The sequence below is a fragment of the Salvelinus alpinus genome, chromosome 24 (genome assembly GCF_045679555.1).
Source record: "Salvelinus alpinus chromosome 24, SLU_Salpinus.1, whole genome shotgun sequence".
Classification (NCBI taxonomy): domain Eukaryota; kingdom Metazoa; phylum Chordata; class Actinopteri; order Salmoniformes; family Salmonidae; genus Salvelinus; species Salvelinus alpinus.
Window position 1 is genome coordinate 888,000 of NC_092109.1, and position 24,617 is coordinate 912,616.

The following is a 24,617-nucleotide window of genomic DNA, read 5'->3' on the forward strand; positions in this document are numbered from 1 at the left end:
TAAAAGGGCTTCTGAAATGAGTAATTTCCGCTTTGAAATGTCAGACTTAATTTTTCATCACAAAAAATGTATCAACCCCTACAAAAATGTTAATTAATTATAATTCTCATTCCCTGTTGTTGCATGATTATTTTCTTATTGTAGCAAACTGACTCAAATTAAGATCCTACATCTATGACCCCAAAGTGATGACATTTCAGATTTACATATGATAATTCATCGCAAAGTAGTTTGGATGTAATGAATTACTTTTTCAAAGCAATCTAGATGCGAAAGAACGCACACCTATTTAGGCGAGGTGCTGGCTAGCGGAATAGAACACTTAAAACATAAAGGAGAGCCGCACACTCTAGGAGCTCAGATGCAAAAATATTTATGTCCAACGTTTCGACAGACAAGCTGTCTTCATCAGGGTATAATGATTAACACTGCGAGATGACTCATTTATATAGTGTCAAAAGACACACACAGGTGTCTGTAATCATGGCCAGTTGTGGCCTGATATCATTGGATAATTCTCATATATTAAAATAACATACAAAAAACATAGATAGATAACATACAATCATAGATACAATTTGGCTACATAAGCCTACAAACATATACAATTGCACAATCACAATAATCACAAGAATGGCTTCAGATCTAAGTCTATGTAAATTAATATGAATATGAATGTTCAATACACACAATATACTGACTGGGATGGTGATTTCCAACAGTTAAAGTCTTGCAATAAGAGCTAAAACACTAATATCTGTGCAAATTCTACATAGTTGTGTTCTGTGGGTGTCACTGAGTGGCTGATATCCCATTTAATGGGTGCACAATCCATAGGTTAGTCTATTTGTATCTTGTTCATTTGTATATAATTAAAGTCCAATTGTGGCATGTTTTGACTTTATCCGTTTGCATCAGTTTCAATTGAATACTTTTATTTTGAAGGCGAACCGCCGATTCCACTATATGCTAATGTTGCTCACGACACACACGTGCTGCGGATGGTTAGTGTGAACCTTAACGTTGCCCCTCTGTGAACCAATACGAAATGTTTCAATTATGTGCGGAAAAGGATAAAGACAGTTACTGTAACAAATTAGGTGAGTAAGGACTTTATACATTATGATGTTCAGAGAAAAATGTCGACTTCTGTGTATGACATCGTAACAGCGTCACCGGGGTGTTGTTTGGGAATCCAACAAAGACTGTCGGTGATAACGTAATTCTACCTTTGTTATAGACACGAAACGACTTTATATATAAACGTAAACTGTATTTTGTGGCTTATTGCTTCATTATCAGCTTGTGCATTTTGTTGGAGCCATAACACGTGCCATTCAACCGGCACCTGGCACACGCAGACTGTTAGTCTTTTTATGATTTCACAGCGATTTAATTTTACACCAGTCTAGGTAGGCAATTGTATACCACTTTCCTATAAATCGTTGCAATGTGGATAACATGTTAGTGACGATAAATAATGATTTCTGGATATACACTTGTTAATTAATGTCATGGGATGATATTTCAATATGGAATGAATATTTGGAAAAATGTAAAGTAGGCCTTACAACATGTATTGTAAAAAAAAAACTAATAACAGGTAATTTGAGGGAGCTCAAACAATGGCACATAGAAGCACATATTGAGTGGGCCTTCAAATGCTCACCTGTCTTGGATTATCTGCAGTCTGTAATAACACATCAGTTGGCAACATGTCATTCTATGCAATTGCATTTCTACAAATAATGGATTTTGATAGTGACGGGGAAGAATGTATATAGTTACATTTCGCGATATTATTTTGGACGACATATCCATACTTTGATACTAGTTAGCGTTAGTTGGCTCTAGTGCCAAAAACAATATTATTCTGTCTGTTGGCATTTTACCTGCCCTGGGGGCACCTCAGGTAGGCTACTGTCCAGAACATCATATAGACTTCCAGCCAGGCCACTTAACATTGTCCACTGAACCTCATGGAGAAAATTATAAATTAAATGTACACATCACATTGATGCCATCAGAACCCTGTATGTGAGTTGGACATCAAGGCTAAATTGGAGTGTTTTTATTTCAGAGAGGTGAAACTGTTCACAAAATTGCTATTTTTTCCCAAAAGTAACGGCCACCACTACAAGTCTCCCGCCTCCACCCAATTATAACACCTGAGCATGGATGCCCTGACATAAAATGATGACATCATCTTGTCTCTCTGTGACACTGTCTGTCCCCGGGGCTGGACATCGGTGAGGTCACTGGTATGTTCTGCAAAGTGTTATTTTTGAAGTTACTCACCAGATCATAACAAACACACATAGCCCTCATGCTAATCCTATGCACTGGACTGTTCTACTGTCTCAGCCTTGGTCTACTTTCAAAACATTGTTGAAGAAAGACAACATCTCTTTTACAAGGCTGACATAAAGAGGGACACGTAATGTAATTACCCTGTGTGTAAAAATGTTGCAAACAACTTGACCTCTAACTTCTTTGTCGAGTACTTGGTGTTGATTAGGGTGCTAACAAATGCTTGTTTGTCTGCTACGCACCACCATGTTTGTAAATCAAATGTCATTTTTTTTAAATGTTGAGTGTCTCAACTGTCCTTGGATCCTCTGGCAGCGCAAATCACCCTCTGATGAATTTCAGATACATCACTCAACGTCTTAATGCTCTTTTAAAGAGGGATGGTATTTGTTCCCAATTTTTACATTCTTTGATATTTTCTCTAAGAATGACTCCCTGTAGTTCCAGGTAAAGAGCGGTAATGCCCTTGGAGGAGGTTATTTGGCCTTGACTCAGGGATATAAGTTTGGCTCAGGTTTGGCCGCATAGAAATATAATTATTAGAACTAGCATCTCCAATTTAGTGTACCCATCATGGTACATACAAATCGCAGTGGTGATGGGCCTTCTAGTAATTATATTTCTATGTTTGGCCCTTTTTCTAATGTATGCCAGTCAACACTGCCTGGACAACGCAGCCCTGCCTGGACAATGGTAGCTTTGTCTTCAGAAGGTGGGAGCACTGACTCACTGTACCTACATAAGGCTGAGGGTAGGATCTGAAAACCATCTAGAAGAAAAAGAAACGCACACCTTTTTAGGTGAGGTGCTGGCTAGCGGAGTAGAAAACTTGAAAATAAAGGAGAGCCGCACACTGTAGGAGCTCAGATGCAAAAATGTAATTACCAACGTTTCGACAGCCAAGCTGTCTTCATCAGGGTATAATCACAAACACTGCGGGATGACTCGTTTCTATAGTGTCAAAAGACACACAGGTGTCTGTAATCATGGCCAAGAGTGGCCTAATATCATTGGTTAATTCTCAAATATTAAAATTGCAAACAAAGAACAGCATACAAAAAACAAATGGATAGCATACGATCATAGACTCATTTTAGACTACACAAGCTTACAAACAATTACAATGGCAAAGTCACAATAATCACAAGAATGGCTTCAGATCAAAGTCTACGTTGAGACCGAAGGGAGCAAGGGTCTTTAAGTTAAAGATCCAGACAGCCTCTCGTTTTAACAATAAATTATCAAGGTCACCCCCTCTCCTAGGGAGGGTGACATGTTCGATGCCAATATAATGCAGAGACGAAATCGAGTGGCCTGCCTCCAAAAAGTGGGCCGCAACTGGGTAAGTCAAGTTTTTGCACCTAATGGTGCTACGATGCTCTGAGATACGTACTTTTAATTCGCGCTTTGTTTTACCCACATAATTTTTACCACAAGGACAAGTTATAAGATAAATAACTGCCTTAGTGGAGCGCGTAATAACACCTTTGATTGGGATCGATTTCCCTGTTTGTGGGTGTTTATAAGTGCCATTGCATTGAGCACAGCCATTACACTTGTAATTTCCATCCAGTAGGGGCGCAAATAGACGTTGTTCAGGAATCGGCCACCAAATTCTCTTATTTTACTCCTCTCCTCAAAGCCTTACATAAAACAAGCCATACTATTTAACAGACTGGTCATCATCTTTGCTTGTTCTGGAGGGAGACGTAAAACAAACTCTGGTAATCTCTTACTGAAATGCATTACCGTCCAGTGTTCAGCTGGGCATTACTATTCTCCTGTACCCCCACTTCTACACAAGGACTGTTCTGTTAGTGGTATGCTTTCAGATTTCTGTAGCCCAGACGATCAGACTACGTTGATCAATCTACCTGGGGAATAACATAAATTAAGATTCAGGAGGGGTGGCAGGTAAGCCTAAAGCTCTCTACCTGCCTACTTGAATACTATGTCAGGCAACTGTCAGGGAAACACTTTGATGTGGTAAAGTTATGTTGCAGTTCAATCAGGCAAGGCTTCACCATGTGATTATAATTCTGTCTGATATTTTTGGAGATTATGTTTATTTATAGATATATACACACACACACACACAGTGGCAAGAAAAAATATGTGAACCCTTTGGAATTACCTGGATTTCTGCATAAATTGGTCATAAAATTTGATCAGACCTTCATCAAAGACACAACAATAGGCACACACAGTGTGCTTAAACCAATAACACACAAATTATTGTATTTTTCTAGTCTATATTGAATACATTATTTAAAAATTCACAGTGTAGGTTGGAAAACCTATTAGAAACCCTAGGCCAATGACTTCTCCAAAAGACAATTGGAGTCAGGAGTCCACTAACCTGGAGTCCAATCAATGAAATAAGATTGGAGATGTTGGTTAGAGTTGCCCTGCCCTATACAAAACACTCACAAAATTTGAGTTTGCTATTCACAAGAAGCATTGCCTGATGTGAACCATGCCTCAAACAAAGGAGATCTCAGAAGACCTAAGATTAAGAATTGTTGACTTGCATAAAGCTGGAAAGGGTTACAAAAGTATCTCTAAAAGCCTTGATGTTCATCAGTCCACGGTAAGACAAATTGTCTATAAATGGAGAAAGTTCAGCACTGTTGCTACTCTCCCTAGGACTGGCCGTCCTGCAAAGATGACTGCAAGAGCACAGCGCAGAATGCTCAATGAGGTTAAGAAGAATCCTAGTGTCAGCTAAAGACTTACAAGAAATCTCTGGTACATGTTTACATCTCTTTTGACGAGTCTATGATATGTAAAACACTAAACAAGAATGGTGTTCATGGGAGGACACCACGGTAGAAGCCACTGCTGTCCAAAAAAAACATTGCTGCACATCTGAAGTTCGCATAAGAGCACCTGGATGTTCCACAGCGCTACTGGTAAAATATTCTGTGGATTAGATGAAACTACAGTTGAGTTGTTTGGAAGGAACACACAACACTATGTGGAGAAAAAAAGGCACAACACACCAACATCAAAACCTCCTCCGAACTGTAAAGTATGGTGGAGGGAGCATCATGGTTTGGGGCTGCTTTGCTGCCTCAGGGCCTGGACAGCTTGCTATCATCGACAGAAAAATACATTCCCAAGTTTATCAATGCTTTTTGCAGGAGAATGTAAGGCTATCTGTTCGTCAATTGAAGGTCAACAGAAGTTGGGTGACGCAACGGGACAACGACCCATAACACAGAAGTAAATCAACAGAATGGCTTCAACATAAGAAAATACACCTTCTGGAATGGCCCAGTCAGAGTCCTGACCTCAACCTGATTGAGATGCTGTGGCATTACTTCAAGAGCAGTTCACACATCACAAGAATATTGCTGAACTAAAACTAAAAGGGTTCACATACTTTTCCCACCCTGCACTATGAATGTTTACACGGTGTGTTCAATAAAGACATAACTCATAATTGCTTGTGTGTTATTTGTTTAAGCAGACTGTGTTTGTCTATTGTTGTGAGTAGATGAAGATCAGATCAAATTGTATGACCAATTTAAGCAGACATCCAGATAATTCCAAAGTGTTCACATACTTTTTCTTGCCACTGTTCAAAAGTTTTAGAACACCTACTCGTTCAGGGTTTTTCTTTATTTTTACTATTTTCTACATTGTTGTCACGTGCGTCGTATGAATCAGACCAAGGCGCAGCGTGGTATGCGTACATTCTAATTTATTAAAAGAATGAACACTGAACAAACTAACCAAAAGCTATACAAATGAGTGCTGACAGGCAACTACACATAGACAAGAACCCACGAACACCAAAGGGAAAATGGCTACCTAAGTATGATCCCCAATCAGAGACAACGATAAACAGCTGCCTCTGATTGGGAACCATATCAGGCCACCATAGACATACAAATCACCTAGACCTACAAAACCCTAGACAATAAAAAAAACTAGCGTACCCGAGTCACACCCTGACCTAACCAAAATATAAAGAAAACAGAGATATCTCAGGTCAGGGCGTGACAAGAATAATAGTGTAGAATAATAGTGAAGACGTCAAAACTATGACAGAACACATATGGAATCATGTAGTAACCAAAAAAGTGTTAAACATATCAAAATATATTTTATATTTGAGATTCTTCAAAAAGCCACCCTTTGCTTTGATGACAGATTTGCAAACTCTTGGCATTCTCTCAACCCGCTTCACCTGGAGTTCCCACATATGCTGTGCACTTGTTGGCTGCTTTTCCTTCACTCTGTGGTCCGACTCATCCCAAACCATCTCAATTTGGTTGAGGTCGGGTGATTGTGGAGGCCATGTCATCTGATGCAGCATTCCATCACTCTCCTTCTTGGTCAAATAGCCCTTACACAGCCTGGAGGTGTGTTGGGTCATTGTCCTGTTGAAAAACAAATGATAGTCCCACTAAGCCCAAACCAGATGGGATGGCGTATGGCTGCAGAATGGTGTGGTAGCCATGCTGGTTAAGTGTGCCTTAAATTTTAAATAAATCACAAACCGTGTCACCAGCAAAGCACCCCCATACCATCACACCTTCACATCCATGCTTCACTGTGGGAACCACACATGCGGAGATCACCCGTTTACCTACTCTGCATCTCACAAAGACATGGCGGTTGGAACCAAAAAATCTAATTTGGACTCATCAGACCAAAGGACAGATTTCCACTGGTCTAATGTCCATTGCAAGTGTTTCTTGGCCCAAGCGACTTTCTTCTTATTATTGGTGTCATTTAGTAGTGGTTTCTTGGCAGCAATTCGACCATGAAGGCCTGATTCATCAGTCTCCACTGAACAGTTGATGTTGAGATGTGTCTGTTACTCTGAAGCATTTATTTGGGCTGCAATTTCTGAGGCCTCTAACTCTGATGAACGTATACTCTGCAGTAGAGGTAACTCTGGGTCTTCCATTCCTGTGGCGGTTCTCATGAGTGCCAGTTTCATCATAGTGCTTGATGGTTGTGAAAGCTGGCGCCGACAGAGAGTGCTGCCTTGCAGTATTTAGTTTTTTTATGTATTATTTCTTACATTGTTAGCCTAGAAAATCTTAAGTGTTATTGCATACATCCAGGAAGAACTATTGGATAACAGAGCGATGTCAACTTACCAGCACTACGACCAGGAATACAACTTTCCCGACGCAGATCCTTTGTCCGCTCCAGCCAAGGGCGTTTGAACTGATTCCAGGGGCCGACCCAAAACAACGCCGCCGGAGAAGAGGGAGACTGGAGCGGTCTTCTAGTCAGACTTCGGAGGTGCACACACCACCCACCACTTTCGAGTATATTACTCGCTAATGTCCAATAAGGTCGACAAAATCAGGACACGGGTTGATTTCTAGATTGACATACTCTGTTTCACGGAAGCATGGCTCTCTCGGCATATGCTTTCGGAGTCAGTACAGCCACCTGGATTCTCAGTGCTCCGCGCCGACAGGAATACACATTTCTCCGGGAAGAAGAAGGGCGGGGTGTATGTTTCATGATTAACGACTCATGGTGTAATTGTAAAAACATACAGAAACTCAAGTCCTTTTTGTTCACCTGACCTACAGTTCCTCACAATCAAATGCCGACCGTATTATCTCCCAAGAGAATTCTCTTCGGTTATTGTAACAGCTGTGTATATCCCCCCCTCAAGCCGATACCACAACGGCCCTCAAGGAACTTCACTGGACTTTATGCAAACTGGAAACCATATATCCTCAGGCTGCATTTATTGTAGCTGGGGATTTTAACAAAGCAAATTTGAGAACAAGGCTACCTAAAATCTATCAGCATGTCGACTGTAGCACTCGCGCTGGGAAAAACACGAACACTGTTACTCTGACTTCCACAATGCTCACCCGCCCTCGTTTCGGACAATCTGACCGTTTTGCTTCTCCCTTCCTATAGGTTGAAACTCAAACAGGAAGTACCCGTACTAAGGACTATTCAACGCTAGTCTGACCAGTCGGAATCCACGCTTGAAGATTGTTTTGATCACGCGGAATAGGATATGTTCCAGGTAGCCTCAGAGAATAATATCGACGTATACGCTGATTTGGTGAGTGAGTTTATAAGGAAGTGTATAGGAGTTGTTGTACCCACTATTATTAAAACCTACCCTAACCAGAAACCGTGGATAGATGGTAGCATTCGCACAAAACTGAAAGCGCGTACCACTGCATTTAACCATGGCAAGGCGACTGGGAATATGGCCAAACTGTGTAGTTATTCCCTCTGCAAGGCAAGCAAACAAGCAAAATGTCAGTATAGAGACAAAGTGTAGTCACAATTCAACTGCTCAGACACGACTTATGTGGCAGGGTCTACAGACAATCACGGACCACAAAAGGACACTGACGTCTTGTTTCCAGACAAACTAAACACCTTCTTTGCCCGCTTTGAGGATAATACAGTGCCACCGACGTGGCCCTCTACCAAGGGCTGTGGGCTCTCCTTCTCTGTGGCTGTTGTGATTAAGACATTTAAACATGTTAACCCTCGCAAGGCTTCCGGCCCAGACGGCATCCCTATCCACATCCTCCGAGCATGCACAGACCAGCTGGCTGGTGTGTTTACGGACATATTCAATCTCTACCTATCCCAGTCTGCTGTCCCCACATGCTTCAAGATGGCCACCATTGTTCTGTACCCAAGAATGCAAAGGTAATTGAACTAAATGACTATCACCCCATAGCACTCACTTCTGTCATCATTAAGTGCTTTGAGAGACTAGTCAAGGATCATATCACTTCCATCTTACCTGTCACCCTAGACCCACTTCAATTGGCTTACCGCCCAAATAGGTCCACAGACAACGCAATCGCCATCACACTGCACACTGCCCTATCCCATTTGGACAAGAGGAATACCTATGCAAGAATGATGTTCATTGACTACAGCATTCAACACCATAGTACCCTCCAAGATCATCGTTGAGCTTGAGGCCCTGCGTCTCAACTAGGGATGCACGATATATTTCTAAAAAGGACAGCATCGGCCCAATGTCTAGTTTAACACCAATGTGCAAAACCAATGTCACAGCTGACGTGCATACCTATATAAACGTAGGTAGATGACGTAATGACGCCACAAAAATACAGCGCTACACAGAACAAAAGCAGAAAAATACAAAGGGCACACTTCCAACAACTAAACAAGTTCAAGTCGAGCAGTCACTTGAAAGAGTACGACATTTTCAGCGAGACAACTCAAAGGCGACATCCATTAACGCCAAGATAATGGAGTTCATTGACCTTGACAATCAACTGTTCTCTGTCATGGCTGATGTTGGTTTTTTCCGACTGGTCAATCACCTCGAGCCCCCGGTACACACTACCAAGTAGGCGCTATTTTTCAGATTTTTCAAGAATGTGCTGGTTCTCATACCGCTGCTGCCATTTCAATGGCATTTGAGAACATGTTTGAAACTTGGAAACATGAACATACCCCTAGCTCCATTCGAACAGCTGACTCGAGAAATAAGCTAATCAACTGCGTCTGCAGCAGACGTGATACCCTCTGTCATGGCATTGAAATGCCTGCTCAACAAAACTGCCGACACAGACAGTAGGGTTAAAACTTCCAAAAGTTCTCAAGGCTGTGAACAAGTGATTCGTGCCATTCTCTCTGAGCCTCTTTACTGTGTCGCCACCATGCTCGATGCTAGGTACAAGGACCTCTACTTCAATGCACACAAGGTACAGGGTTTACGTGAAATGTTAGACACAGCTGGACAAGATGGAAACGGACACAGTGACAGTGCGCACCGAGGAAGAAATGCACATTTGTGGCCTGCTGGAGGTCATTTTGCAGGGCTCTGGCAATGCACCTCCTTGCACAAAGGCGGAGGTAGCGGTCCTGCTGCTGGGTTGTTGCCCTCCTACGGCCTCCTCCACGTCTCCTGATGTACTGGCCTGTCTCCTGGTAGCGCCTCCATGCTCTGGACACTATGCTGACAGACACAGCAAACCTTTTTGCCACAGCTCGCATTGATGTGCCATACTGGATGAACTGCACTACCTGAGCCACTTGTGTGGGTTGTAGACTCCGTCTCATGCTACCACTAGAGTGAGAGCACCGCCAGCATTCAAAAGTGACCAAAACATCAGCCAGGAAGCATAGGAACTGAGAAGTGGTCTGTGGTCACCACCTGCAGAATCACTCCTTTTTTGGGGGTGTCTTGCTAATTGCCTATAATTTCCACCTTTTGTCTATCCCATTTGCACAACAGCATGTGAAATTTATTGTCAATCGGTGTTGCTTCCTAAGTGGACAGTTTGATTTCACAGAAGTGTGATTGACTTGGAGTTACATTGTGTTGTTTAAGTGTTCCCTTTATTTTTTTGAGCAGTGTATTTATATATTCTTATTCCATTCCTTTACTTAGATCTGTGTGTATTATTTGTTGTGGAATTGTTAGAAATTACTTGTTAGATAATGCTGCACTGTCAGAAGTAGAAGCACAAGCAATTTGCTACACTCTCAATAACATCTGATAACCATGTGTATGTGACCAATAAAATTAGATTTGGTTTTTGCGACTGCACTTGAAACTTTCAAAGTTCTTGACATTTTTGGAATTGACTGATCTTCATGTCTTAATGTAATGATGGACTGTCGTTTCTCTTTGCTTATTTGAGCTGTTTTGCCATAATATGGACTTGGTCTTTTACCAAATAGGGCTATCTTCTGTATCCCCCGACCTTGTCACAACACAACTGATTGGCTCAAACGCATTAAGAAGGAAAGAAATTCCACAAATTAACTTTTTAAGAAGGCACACCTGTTAATTGAAATGCATTCCAGGTGACCACCTCATGACGCTGGTTGAGAGAATTCCAAGTGTGCAAAGCTGTCATCAATGTAAAGAGTGGCTATTTGAAGAATCTCAAATATAACATACATACATACAACATACATACAAACACTTTTTTTGGTTACTACACGATTCCTTATGTGTTATTTCATAGTTTTGATGTCTTCACTATTATTCTACAATGTAGAAAATAGTAAAAATAAAGAAAAAACCTTGAATGAGTAGGTATTCTAAAACTTTTGACCGGTAGTGTAACTCCAGCAGGAAGAGAGAAAGTATGTTTTGTGTACTGTTGTTGGATGGATCTCCATATGTTTAATACCCCAGGGGCAAACGGGAATGATTTATCAAGCTGCCGTACAGTGATCCATGTGAACTGCCCTAAGTGCCCTTACATCGTTAGATCTGCCAGATAGTGCTCAGTGCGCAGCTAGGTGCACTGTGAACTGAGCAGCTGTATAATGGGCTGTTTGAGTCACCCAGTAGGCTGGCACACATTATTCATTATTTATGCGCTCAGACGGAATTGTAGAAGTCATGCCACCACGACTTGAAATTTGTGCAAACAAAGACTTCATTTGATAGGTTACTTGGTTCGTGCTACAGAGGGGGGGGGGGGGGGGGTGGAGGGAGGGGGGGAATGTAAGAGAGGGCAGCGATCCATAGTTATAGAGCGACTTCAGATGGCTTCGTCTGACTGGTTTGGACTGGATGAGGCTCTTTTGTGAGCTTCCATTGACCACACTCCCTTATTCTCTTCCTGTTAGTTCCTGCAGGTAGAAGGGGAGGTGCACATGGAGAGAGGGAGCTAGAAACTAAAGTCTACACCCAGTCCACCCCAACTGACCTCACACATATAAAAAGGAAACAGGAAATCTCTTTCAACTGATTAGATGGCTGATGTCTGAAATTTGTCTGTGATACTGGAAGGGGTTGTTCTGCTGGAGGTAGGCACTCTAAGCTTCACTATGATCTCAGTTTGAGATGTTTTCATTAAGTAGCGTGTCTGGGTTAAACAGTCCAAATGCGGAGGACTTGTGTACCTGAATAATGATTTCATTTCTTGAAGAATGTCCTACGGTCTACTGGTTTCCCCAGTAGACCGTAGTAGTAGTATTAGTGTTTCGGGACAAAGGTGTTTCTGACCTCTTGTCCTGACCAGGGTAGAGATTATTTTCCCTAATCAGGTCATGTGATCAGTAAAAACTCCTGGTCCTAATAAATGGGTCGTTCTCTTTCAATTATTAATTTTGATATCTCACATGTGGGGGTTCGCTACGACCGCCTATTCTCATGGAAGTACCTATCAAAAGCGTCTGTTGGAGACAGAGGTAGAGTAGCGAATGAGGTGAGACCCTCACTTCTATAAAAGGAGCCACTCTCCCACCCACTGGTTATTCTTGCTTCTCTTCCTCATGAATGGTCGCACTACTCTAGCTCGCCTCATATCGACTGGATACCCAGAAATGAACTCTGAAGGATAAGTTCCGACTTCAACTGTAGGTCTTCATACCCTGTCGAGAGGTTGAGTACTAACCGGAAGGTTTAGTTTTGAAATCCTTTTCTACTTCTCAGTCTCCGCTAGCTACTGAGACTCAGTTAGCCCCCTCTGCAAGGCTAACTTGGCTACCTTGCTGAGAGGCAAGCTAACCTTGCTACCATACCCTACCTGCAACACGGTAGCGTTGTGAGCACCCTTTTATCGTCTACATTCACCTATTGTGTTTACTAGACTGACCATCTCAGCCTTCATGGCACCTTCGGTTGCGGAAGCGCTCTTTCTGAAGGCTAACTTGGCCAGCACTGAGCTAGCCACGGCACACCTTCACCACAAGGTAGCTTCTAGCTAGCTAACGCCCCACTAGCCTCGACTCTCTCCCCTCAATGGCTGACGACATAGTGTCAGGGGAAGGCGAGTTGGGGGATCACGATGGGATTAATATCATGGAGATCCTTGAGATAGTGCAGGAGATGGGGACTGACGACCCCGTTCTCCCACCCTTTCAGGCCCACAGACCACCTCCAGTGAAGTTTGGGCTCTTTTATGTCTGAAAGCGGCTGCGGCCAGACTGGACATCGGGTGGCCATCCCCTGTAGTGGCTCAGCGCCCGTCAATCGATCTATACAACGGGAAAAGACTCAAGCCCTGATTTTTTTTTTTATTAACAGCTCCCCGCAGTACCAGTTTGCCCTTGCCTCAGGGAAGCTAAGAGCCCCTCACTAGCAGGATTCTTGCTAAGGGTCTCTGTCCCGAGACAGCCTGCTTCCCGCATCTATCCAGACTGACTTACTGCAGCTATAACACGATAGGGCCCGAGGAAACCCCATCCCAAAGAGATGGAAGAGCTGATACCCAGGAGAAGTGGGTGATGCCTTATTCTTATCTTCTTCATCTTTGAGCTCCTCGATGACCAGTGATTTTTTTTTTTTTGGTCGGCAGTTACAACTGTGCTTACGATCAGTCCTGGCAGCTATCGTCTGGGTTGGGTAGGTTACTTTCTAAATGTAATCCGTTACTAGTTACATGTCGAATAGTAATCAGTGATGTAACTTTTGGACTACCCAAACTCAGTAATGTAATCTCATTTACTTTCTGTTACTTTTGTATTAAGATGCATTAGAAGAAGACAAAAAGGATACGTGATCTCTGACTTGTGGTCAGACTCACATTTAGGTGAAACAAACTTCAAATTGTGCCTTTTTTCCAATGCTGAATTGAATGTCATTGAGAACAGAAAGGTGTCTTTTTTTCCCGACCATCCTTTCTGAATTTAAAAGTCATTTTTTGTAATCAGAATACATTAATCAGTTACTCCCCAACCCTGGCTATCGTCATGCAGGGTTTATACCCTAGCGAACGAAGCAATTCTCCATCCTCACCCAGATTCTTTAGAAAAAAAGGGAAAGAGACAGGCCTGCAACTTTTGGAAAAGAGTGGCAGCCACTTATGCACGCTTCCTGTTTTCACAGTTGGTGTGTGTTTTTTTGTGGAGAAGTGGTGCGACTAGACAGATTGTTATTCACTACACTCTGTTTTCCATGGTCCTATGCTCCTTGCAGGATTTGTTGGAGTGCGAGAAGGTTCATCTTTGTTATGGCCCTTTAGCCACTTTTTCGGCCTTCCAAGGCGTAAGGTTTTCTAGCGGCAGGGACTGGGAGACTAGTCAGGATCAAGGCTAAGATGAATGGAGCAAAGTTCAGAGATGGTTGAAACAGATTATCCATAACTGTTGTGTAGTCTCTAAGCAGGGCGCTTTGCTTAAGCCCAGTCTCTGAGCTTTTAGCTCGTCCTGGGACATGTCTGTTGTGCTTAAAACCCTTTCACAGCAGCTATTAGCCACTGGAAAGTGTGGAGATGTAATATTCCTCCTTCTTTCACTTTACTAAGGCCTTTGGCATCACTAAGCGTATGTGTGGACTGTGCTTAACCAGTCACTGTTCGCGCCCACAGTCTGCCCTGGGGTTTTTCAGGTCAATGTACCTAACCCTGTCTTTGGCCCGGGTCGACTTTTTCCCATTGTCGCACCTTGGAGCCGATGGCTTTTCACCTGTTGCCTTCTCTAGAAGGGCGTCCCTGTTGTCCATTACGTGCGGTTCGCATCTACTTGGATTGTAGGAGAGCTCTGGCAAGGGTGTTATGCGCATCACTTATTGGGCCCTTCTCTTTTCGACGATATCCTGCCGAATCATGGGAACCATTATAATGGGGCGATAATCTTTGGAGGTGCCTGGAAGGTTCCTCTCCTACAAAGGAGTTTACCTCTTGGGCACTGTTTTTGGAGCATATCTCATTAAACTGAGATTGTATGCATCTTATATTGGGCTCCCCCTCACTTTATGAAGTTTTTCCCCTGTTGGGTTGTCTCTGCACCCCTTCGGTACGTACTCCATTAATTTCGGGACCTCTGAGGGTTGCTGATGTTGGGACTTCCCTGGCTTTGGAGAGCATGTTTTGCAATACGGGAGTTGGCCATATCCCCATGTGAGATATCAAAACAAATAATTGAAAGAGAACTAAAGATTACTTTCATAACCCTGGTTCTCTGATATTATGGTATGAGATATCTAACCGCATTCCCCTGCTCGCAGGAGCATGAGGAAGAAAAGCATGCTTGAGAATAACCAGAAGGCGGGAGAGTTGTTCCTTTTATGGAAGTGTGAGGGTTTCACCTCATTCACTCTTACCTGTCTGTCTCAACAAACACTTTTGATAGGCACTTCCGAGAGGGTGGGCAGTCTTAGTGAAGAGATCTCACTCATAATATCAGAGAACCAGGGTTATGCAAGTAACCTTACATTTTTCCACGTCTGTGCTGTCTGGGAGATAAAATATCACTGCTGGAGAGGATACAGTTTGCCTATAGCTGAGCTCGACATAACAGATGGAACACCATGAGGATGTGAGCCTTTTCTCAATGCTCACTGAGTACTCAATGAGTAAATACCGTAAGAAACATGTTCACTCTTGCAGCCAGTCCCTGTTTTCTTAATTCTCAAGAAAAATATTTAAAAAATAAACAACTTCTCAAAAGCTCGCCTTCCTTACAATGTCAAGTTTGCCTACCTGATGGGCTTGTCCTTTATATAACTTTGTGTTTTTAAAGTACGAGTCACAATGATTACTCATTTTTGTGCGGGGTCTTGTAACAATACATGTATTACATTTATTGCTTACTTTAGCATCTGTGTGCGGTGTCAGTTTCTGTTCCCCTCTGCATCCAGCTTCCTGTGTTCTTGGAGCCACATAGTGTTCTCTGTCTGCTCACAGGATGTCTGGGATGTCCCTGACATGGAGTAGACCCCCCCCACACACACACCACTCTGGCAACCCACACACTGGCTTGACCTGAAAATAGCTGACTGGGCTGTGGGCCTATTGTAAAACGCATCATAAAGACGACTTCCTAATTGTTTGAACTAACTTGGTGGTGAAGCTTAGCCTAAACATTTGGCTGTAGCAGGGGTTCGGAAAAATATTTTCCCCAACGCCCCCTTTTGGACATTTGGAAAATGTTGTTTTGAAGCTAATTTCCTGAAATTGTACGTAGTTTAAAAAGACTGACATATTTTAGGCAGGCTATTTAATGATGATGATGATAATAATGGATAAGGAAAAAGAAGTCTAGACCTGATTTCCCCAAATGTTATTCTGCTACCAAATATATGTTTTATGACAATTTATATGAACCCTTAATTTAATTATACATATTCTCTTTTACATAGTGATTCGATCAATTTATAGTGACAGTATGAGATTACTCCCCAAGCAAAGTCCAATTTCTTTGACTCCCAGTTTAGAAGGTCGTAACTCAGCTTCTGAATGTTAGACAAACCAAAGATATTCCCATGTGCATCAGAGTCGCTTGTTTCCAGCCTAAAGTACAGCAGATGTATGTGTTGTTTTAGATATAAAGAATCGCAAATTGTAATAAAAAAATACCTAATCATCTAGGTTGGGAACCCCTGGGCTGTAGGGATTATTATAACTAATGAAATTAGTTTACAAGTAGGATTACGTCCAAAATATGTTTTGTATTCCTGAACAAACTGATATGTCATGATGGTATCATTAGTATGATGGAATTTCCCATAATAAGCATTCAAATTGGTCTTCATGGGGTTTGCATGCTGATATAAATATGTGGGGTTACGAATGAGAATAGTGTTTATTATTATTTATTTTTTTAACCTTTTATTTAACTAGGCAAGTCAGTTAAGAACAAATTCTTATTTACAATGACTACCTACCCTGGCCAAACCCGGACAAAGCTGGGCCAATTGTGCGCCGCCCTATAGGACTTCCAATCACGGCACTGAGATGCAGATGACCTGGCCTCCACAATCCCCCGACCTCAACCCAGTTGAGATGGTTTAGGATGAGTTGGACCGCAGACTGAATAAAAATCAGCCAGCAAGTGCTCTACATATGTGGGAACTCCTTCAAGACTGTTGGAAAAGCATTCCAGGTTAAGCTGGTTGAGAGAATGCCAAGAGTGTGCAAAGCTGTCAAGACAAAGGGTGGCTACTTTGAAAAATCTCAAATATATTTTGATTTAACACTTTTGTTTACTGCATGATTCCATATGTGTTATTTCATAGTTTCACTATTATTCTACAATGTAGGAAATGGTACACATAAAGAAAAATCCTTGAATGAATAGGTGTGTCAACTTTTGGCTGGTACTGTACGTCTACACCATCACTGTTATTATCAGGCTGTATAGCTAGTTACGTTTGCTCTGACTCAGTACATTTATTAGCTAGTTAGCGATTAGCATTAGCGGGTAACAAGATTCAGGCCCAATTTGCTAAGAAAAGACAATCTAGCTGTTTGCAGATATAAGAAACACAAACTAATAGAACACTAGTGGATTTATATTAAGAAGCAAAGTGAAAACAGCATCTTTGTCTTCAACATTGTTTAATGTGCTGCATTAATCATGCAGAGACTGAATGCAAGTATCTCGTGGTTGAAGAACAACATCCGCTCCTTGAGTGACGGGGCGGGGCTAGGTCTGTGTGGAAAGAGGCATGGAGAGAGAGCAGAGAGAGATGACTTAAGTAGCAAAGTAAACCATAAAAATGCACGTTACACATGGCGTATCACATTTAACAAACCAAACATTTAAATACGGTTATAGGTAAAGTAAAGGTAAAGAAGGTAAAGTAAAAACCCAAACCGGTCCGTGTATCAATACCGGTATATGGCCCAGCCCTAACTCATGCTGACATGACGTATTTCACCACAACGGAAATAATTCTCTGACTTTATTGTGCAATCCTGTTCGATTTGATGAGCTATGTTTGTAGTTCAAGCATGTTGGAGCCAACCTTTTGAAGATTTTACTCTAATGAACTTTGAAGTATATGAGTGGCATTGTAAATGTCTTGCATTACATTTTTTTTCTCTCCCTTTCTATAGGTAAACCATCATGATCCCCATCACAGAGCTCCGGTACTTTGCCGACACACAGCCGGCGTACCGCATCCTGAAGCCATGGTGGGACGTCTTCACAGACTACATCTCCATCGTCATGCTCATGATTGCCGTGTTTGGGGGCACGCTACAGGTAACCCAGGACAAGATGATCTGCCTGCCCTGCAAGTGGGTGGTCAACAAATCCTGCGAGTACCTCAATATGAGCTTCCGTGACCCCTTTGACCCAGAGCCAAAAGGCATCCAGTATGAACTGGACCGGCACCAGTACAACTACATTGACGCGGTCTGCTATGAGAACAAGCTGCACTGGTTTGCCAAGTACTTCCCCTACCTGGTGCTACTGCACACCCTCATCTTCCTGGCCTGCAGTAACTTCTGGTTCAAGTTCCCCCGGACTAGCTCCAAACTGGAGCACTTTGTGTCCATCCTGCTCAAGTGTTTTGACTCACCATGGACCACCAGGGCTTTGTCTGAGACTGTAGTGGAGGAGAGCGACCCCAAGCCCCTGGGGAAGATGAACGGTACCATGGACAAGAAGGCATCATGCATCAGCGAGGACGTGGAGGCCAGCGTGCCCATGCTCCAAAGGACCAAGTCCCTCATCGAGCAGGGCATTGTTGACCGCTCCGACACGGGTGTCCTGGACAAGAAGGAAGGCGAGCAGGCCAAAGCTCTTTTCGAGAAGGTCAAGAAGTTCCGGATCCACGTCGAAGAAGGGGACATTGTCTACCGGCTCTACATCCGCCAGACCATCATCAAAGTCATCAAGTTCATCCTGATCATCTGCTACACGGCCTACTATGTGCACTACATCAAGTTCAGTGTGATCTGCACGGTGGACATTGAGAAGCTGACGGGCTATAGGATGTACCACTGTGCTCACCCCCTGGCTACACTCTTCAAGATTCTGGCATGTTTCTATATCAGCCTGGTGGGGATTTACGGTCTCATCTGCATGTACACCCTCTGCTGGATGCTCAGCCGCTCGCTTAAGCGCTACTCCTTTGAGTCAATCCGCGAGGAGAGCAGATACAGTGACATACCAGACGTGAAAAACGACTTTGCCTTCATGTTGCACATGATAGACCAGTATGACCCGCTCTACTCCAAACGCTTTGCGGTCTTCCTGTCGGAGGTTAGCGAGAACAAACTGCGTCAGCTGAACCTCAACAATGAGTGGACGCTGGACAAGCTGCGGCAACGCATCACCAAGAACTCCCAGGAGAAACTGGAGCTGCACTTGTTCATGCTTAACGGAATCCCTGAAACAGTGTTTGACCTAATAGAACTGGAGGTGCTCAAGCTGGAGCTCATCCCTGATGTCACCATCCCCCCCATCATTGCCCAGCTAGTCAGCCTGAGAGAGATGTGGCTCTACCACACACCGGCAAAAATTGAGGCCCCAGCTTTGGCCTTTCTGAGGGAGAACCTCAAGTCCCTCCACATCAAGTTCACTGACATCAAGGAGATCCCTCTATGGATCTACAGCCTGAAGAACCTGAGCGAGCTGCACCTCACAGGGAACCTGAGCGCAGAGAACAACCGCTACATTGTCATCGACGGGCTACGAGAGCTCAAGAGGCTCAAAGTGCTCCGTCTGAAGAGTAACCTGACCAAGCTGCCTCAGGTGGTGACAGACGTTGGGGTCCACCTCCAGAAGCTGTCAATCAACAATGAGGGCACCAAGCTGATGGTGCTCAACAGCCTGAAGAAGATGGTGAACCTGACAGAGCTGGAGCTGTTGCGCTGCGACCTGGAACGTATCCCGCACTCCATCTTCAGCCTGCACAACCTGCAGGAGATTGACCTGAAGGACAACAACCTTAAGACCATTGAGGAGATCATCAGCTTCCAGCACCTGCACCGTCTGGTAAACTTGAAGCTGTGGTACAATCAGATCGCCTATATCCCCATCCAGATCGGCACCTTGACGAACATGGAGAGGCTCTACCTAAACCGCAACAAGATCGAGAACATCCCGGGCCAGCTGTTCTTCTGCCGCAAACTGCGCTTTCTGGACCTGAGTCACAACAACCTGACCAGTATACATGCCGACGTGGGCTTCCTCCAGAACCTGCAGTACTTTGCTGTGACAGCCAACAGGGTGAGTACAGATCTAGTATTTGAGCGTCCCAGAGAAAATATTTGATACACACTTGGAACTAACTCTATAACCAACAGTTTTTCTTCTATCTTTTTCTAGCTATCTTTGTTAGGGCCCAGATTATTTCCTGGTCAGGTCAAATGGGCAAAAAACACTTGTCTTTGCATTTATCTGTGTGTCACAGGAAAATGTTAGACATTTGTTCTTGAAAAGCCCTACTCCCTTCTACCTGCCTCTTTCACATGTGAATGGGCTCATAGGAAGGTAGGGCTTAGCATGATGAAGACCGGTACGTGGTTATGTTAGGGATAATTTGCCCTAATGATCTTGTGCACATATTGTAGAGTACACATTGTAGAGTTTTGTGTAGTAGACCGAGATGTCTCCATAGTTCCAATGAGGTAAAATTATCGCTTCAATAGTTCATTTGCCCAATATTCTGAGAAAGTAACAGCCTACCCTAATAGTGCTAATAATATGTTTCAAATTAGTTCAAGTAAAGTAACTGTCTGATGTGATGCAATGTGCCAGAGTTTTAAAAGTACACAGATGAGGGGGGCGATAGTGAGCACCATGGAGTAGACGCTTCTTCCGACTACCTCCTCACCCTTGCTTAAATTTTATTTAAATTCTACTTTTGCCCGACCAAACTGCTACAATGAGCAACTCTATGAGAAACACGGCCATGGGGAAACTAATTAATCCAAAAACAACCGGAAAGAAAGATGGTAAAGTCTCCACCACAGCACAAGACGAGGATGGCGATGCTTGCGTTAGCCTGGCCGTAATGGCTAGCATGGCTAAGCCTGACTCGGAGCCCTCACCGACTATTATATTAGCAGCTATCAAGAAAATGGAAGAGGACATGAACGCTCGATTTAATCATCTCGACTCATCCTTACAATCAGTGCAAACCTCACTGGCTGAACATACAACCCACATTATTGATCTGGAAGGAAACGCAGGTGACCACGAGACATGCATCGCCACCCTTGAGGGACAGTATGAAGAGCTACTAAATCTTTATTCTAAAGTTGCAATACTTGCACTTAACGCACCAGAAATCATTAAATGAGTTTGGTCTGGGCGAGAGTTTTGTCTCTTGGCGTCAAATACTATATGCGTGCCCGACGGCTTCAGTTCTCACTAATTACAATAAATCCCCTCCTTTTCACTTTAACGTTCCTGCCGCCAGGGATGCCCCTTGAGTCCGTTGCTATTTGCCATTGCTATGGAACCCCTAGCTATCAGTATCAGAAGCCATCCTGCCATTGCTTTAGCTAAACATAGGCATTTCCACTGCTGATGGAGCTCATCGAATCATTTGGAGAACTCTCTGGGTATACCATAAACTGGGATAAAAGCGAATTCATGCCTCTTAAAGGAGACTTAAATCCAGAGTTCCTTAAACATATATTGTTTACATTCACAGGAGACAAAATTAAATATTTAGGGGTTGTCATCCCCAAGGACCCTAAATTGAACTACCACAACGTGATAGAGAAGTTGAAACGCAACATTGAGATCTGGAGAGTGTTGCCTCTATCGATGATAGGCCGTGTTAACGCTATTAAAATGGTTACACTCCCCAGATTCCTTTATCTCTTTCAGAATCTGGCTGTATTTTTAAGTAAAGCTTTTTTCAAATCCTTGGATTCTATTATCTTGCCTTTTGTGTGGGGATACAAAGTACACCGGATCTCTAAAAAACATATAATCAAGCCCAAAGAATTAGGTGACCTGAGCCTACCAAATTTTCAACATTGTTATTGGGCAGCAAATGCTAGGTTTATTGGCAGGATGCATACCCTGGCATGGTAGATCCAAGATATACACAACACCTCTCTTCCAGCACTTTTATTTTCATCAACTGAATCCCCTACAGGTATTACTGGCAATAACTTTATGCAAAAAAAATTGTATCATAAGGAAAACACTTGGTCTCCCGGAGACCTCTGTTTGTACTCCTATTTGCCATAACCATGCCCCCCCCCCCCCCCCCCCACCCCCACCGACTGGCAACACTTTTTTATTCTGGAAGAGAAAGGGCATTACTACTATTGCAGACCTTTACATCAATATTTTTGCCATATTCGCACAGTTGAGGGAAATGTACGATCTCCCCGCATCTAACTTCTTCCGATATCTTCAGATAAGGAACTACGTTTGCTTAAATATACCACATTTTGAGGCAATTACACCTGCCCGAGAGTTGTATATTTGCCCCTGGCTCCAAGAGCTTGATCTCCAGCTTTGTAGATAACTTTACAGCATATTACTCTGTAACATTTGAAGGAGACCTGGGAGGAAGACCTTGTTATGGAGATGACTGATGACTGTTGGGTTAATTGCTTCAAGATATTCACTTGTGCTCAATAAACTCCCGACACCAACTTATTCAATACAAAGTGATTCACAGACTACACTATTCCTGTACCAAATTACACTCGTTCTACCCCTCGGTCTCTCCGATATGCCCTCAGTGCAAATCTGCAGAGGGTACCCTGGGTCACCTCTTCTGGTCATGCCCCAAACTGCACACATTCTGGCAGGATATTTTTACGTGTTTCTCAGAAGTACACAGCTGTAACCTCATACCAGCCCCGGATACTGCTGTTTTAGGCAGGTCACAGCACCTAACGACTTTAACCCACTGGGAACAAAAAACATTACAATATGGCATGGTTATTGCAAAAATAAACATTTTAAGCCTTTGGAATAAGGAGACTGTACCTGTTTTTAAAACCTGGTTAGCTGAAGTCACCAGTTTGCTACATATAGAAAGGATTCAACATGATATCTCTGGCAGATCTAATACATTTGTTAAGATATGGCAGCCCTTTATCACGTATCTTTCACGTGATGATGGGAAACACAACATACAACCTGCAACCAACCATGATCCACAGTAATTCTTTTTAATGTCGAGCATAGTCCTTATACTGTACAGTATGTCAAATATCATTGAAGCAAGGTGCCAATTCCTTAAGAGCAATGTTGTGTTCTGTTGTTTTTTAATATTTTTTTTTGTCTCCAGTTGAGGGGTGGGGGTATTCTGAATGTATTGTTTGCTGTCATTATCTGTCTGTTTTGTAAAGCAGAAAATTCATAAATAAAATAAAAAATATTTTTTAAGTACACGGATGAACAGTTGTATTATGCTAATGACTTTGTCACGCTTCTGGCTGCAGATAAATAGAACTTGTCTCTGGGGTGATGTTCACTATTTTGGTACTGTACTTATTTTTTTAGTAACTGCAAATGTAAGCATCTTCAAGCCAATATGAAGTCAAAATGTCTAGTGAATTCATTTTTAGGACTATTTAGTATAGTCAAGCTCCTCTAAAACAGTCATTCTTTGAACACCCTGTTAGATTCAACTCAGCCTTGTTAAGCAGTTTTTTTCATTTTATTTAACCTTTTACTTAACTAGGCAAGTCAGTTAAGAACAAATTCTTATTTACAATGACGGCCTAACAGTGGGTTAACTGCCTTGTTCAGGGGCACAACGACATATTTTTTTTACCTTGTCAGCTTGGGGATTTGATCTAGCAACCTTTCAGTTACTGGCCCAACACTCTAACCATTAGGCTACCTGCAACCCCAATGATAGCTGGAAAAGATTTACTGTCTTCTGTACAGAACACCTCAGGGTGATGCTGTCTTAGACTCATTCAGGAGTTTTGTGAATTGTTTAAGAAGATTATTTGCATGAACTTTGATTTATGCGAATTCTTGTCTAACTCATTTCTGACTTTTAGAGAGAGTTTTGAGAATAATATTAGTGTAGGCTAGCTCTTGTAAGTTACACTTGTAAGTGAAAGTGTAACACTAACTAAATGTAATATATCATGTAAATATACATAATGTATAATGTAAACACATTACATAATTTAATATCATTTTAATTATATAAATGTGAGGTGACTTAGCCATAGCTCTGGTCATTTGTGTTTTTGCATGGGCCAATTTGTGAATTTTGCATGAACAACACTCGGATCACCTGATAAGCTGACCTCAGACTCTTTACAACCAATTTGCCTGTAATGTCTAATGTGAGCCAGTGCATTACCGTCGGGTTAATAAGCACGCCGTTCATCCAATTGATTTATTTAGGAATCGAGTTCACAGTGAGAAACATGCTGAGGGCTTGCAAGGAATTCTGGGAGGTTATACAACATTCTCCCTGTTGTGTTCTGGTGGGCATCTGCTGTGTGTGGGATCGGATGGTTACTCTAAACGATACTATTATCATGGTTTTAAGGCGATTCCGCTCCAGCGGGAGCAAAAAATATTTTTGGTATCTCAGATTGTTCTGGCAATTCTCACATAGAAACTTCATTGGGAGGAAGGATGTTTAACCCATAAGAGTCTAAGCTATTGACCCATACAAATGCATTGAATAACAGATTCACAACAGATAGTCCAACCAAAAAATCTAAAGGAAGTTT

The 24,617-nt window shown here is 42.6% G+C and overlaps 1 protein-coding gene across 1 annotated transcript in view; it reads left to right on the forward strand.

Annotated features, from left to right (window-relative positions):
• The first annotated feature begins 980 nt into the window (after positions 1–980).
• Positions 981–24,617, forward strand: part of LOC139551984 (volume-regulated anion channel subunit LRRC8A-like) — a 38,553-nt gene continuing 14,916 nt past the window's right edge. Inside the window, exons 1-2 of the mRNA XM_071363318.1 lie at positions 981–1,100; positions 18,045–20,166. Coding sequence (XP_071219419.1) covers positions 18,055–20,166 — 2,112 coding nt within the window. The 5' untranslated portion in view covers positions 981–1,100; positions 18,045–18,054. The remainder of the gene's footprint in view (positions 1,101–18,044; positions 20,167–24,617) is intronic.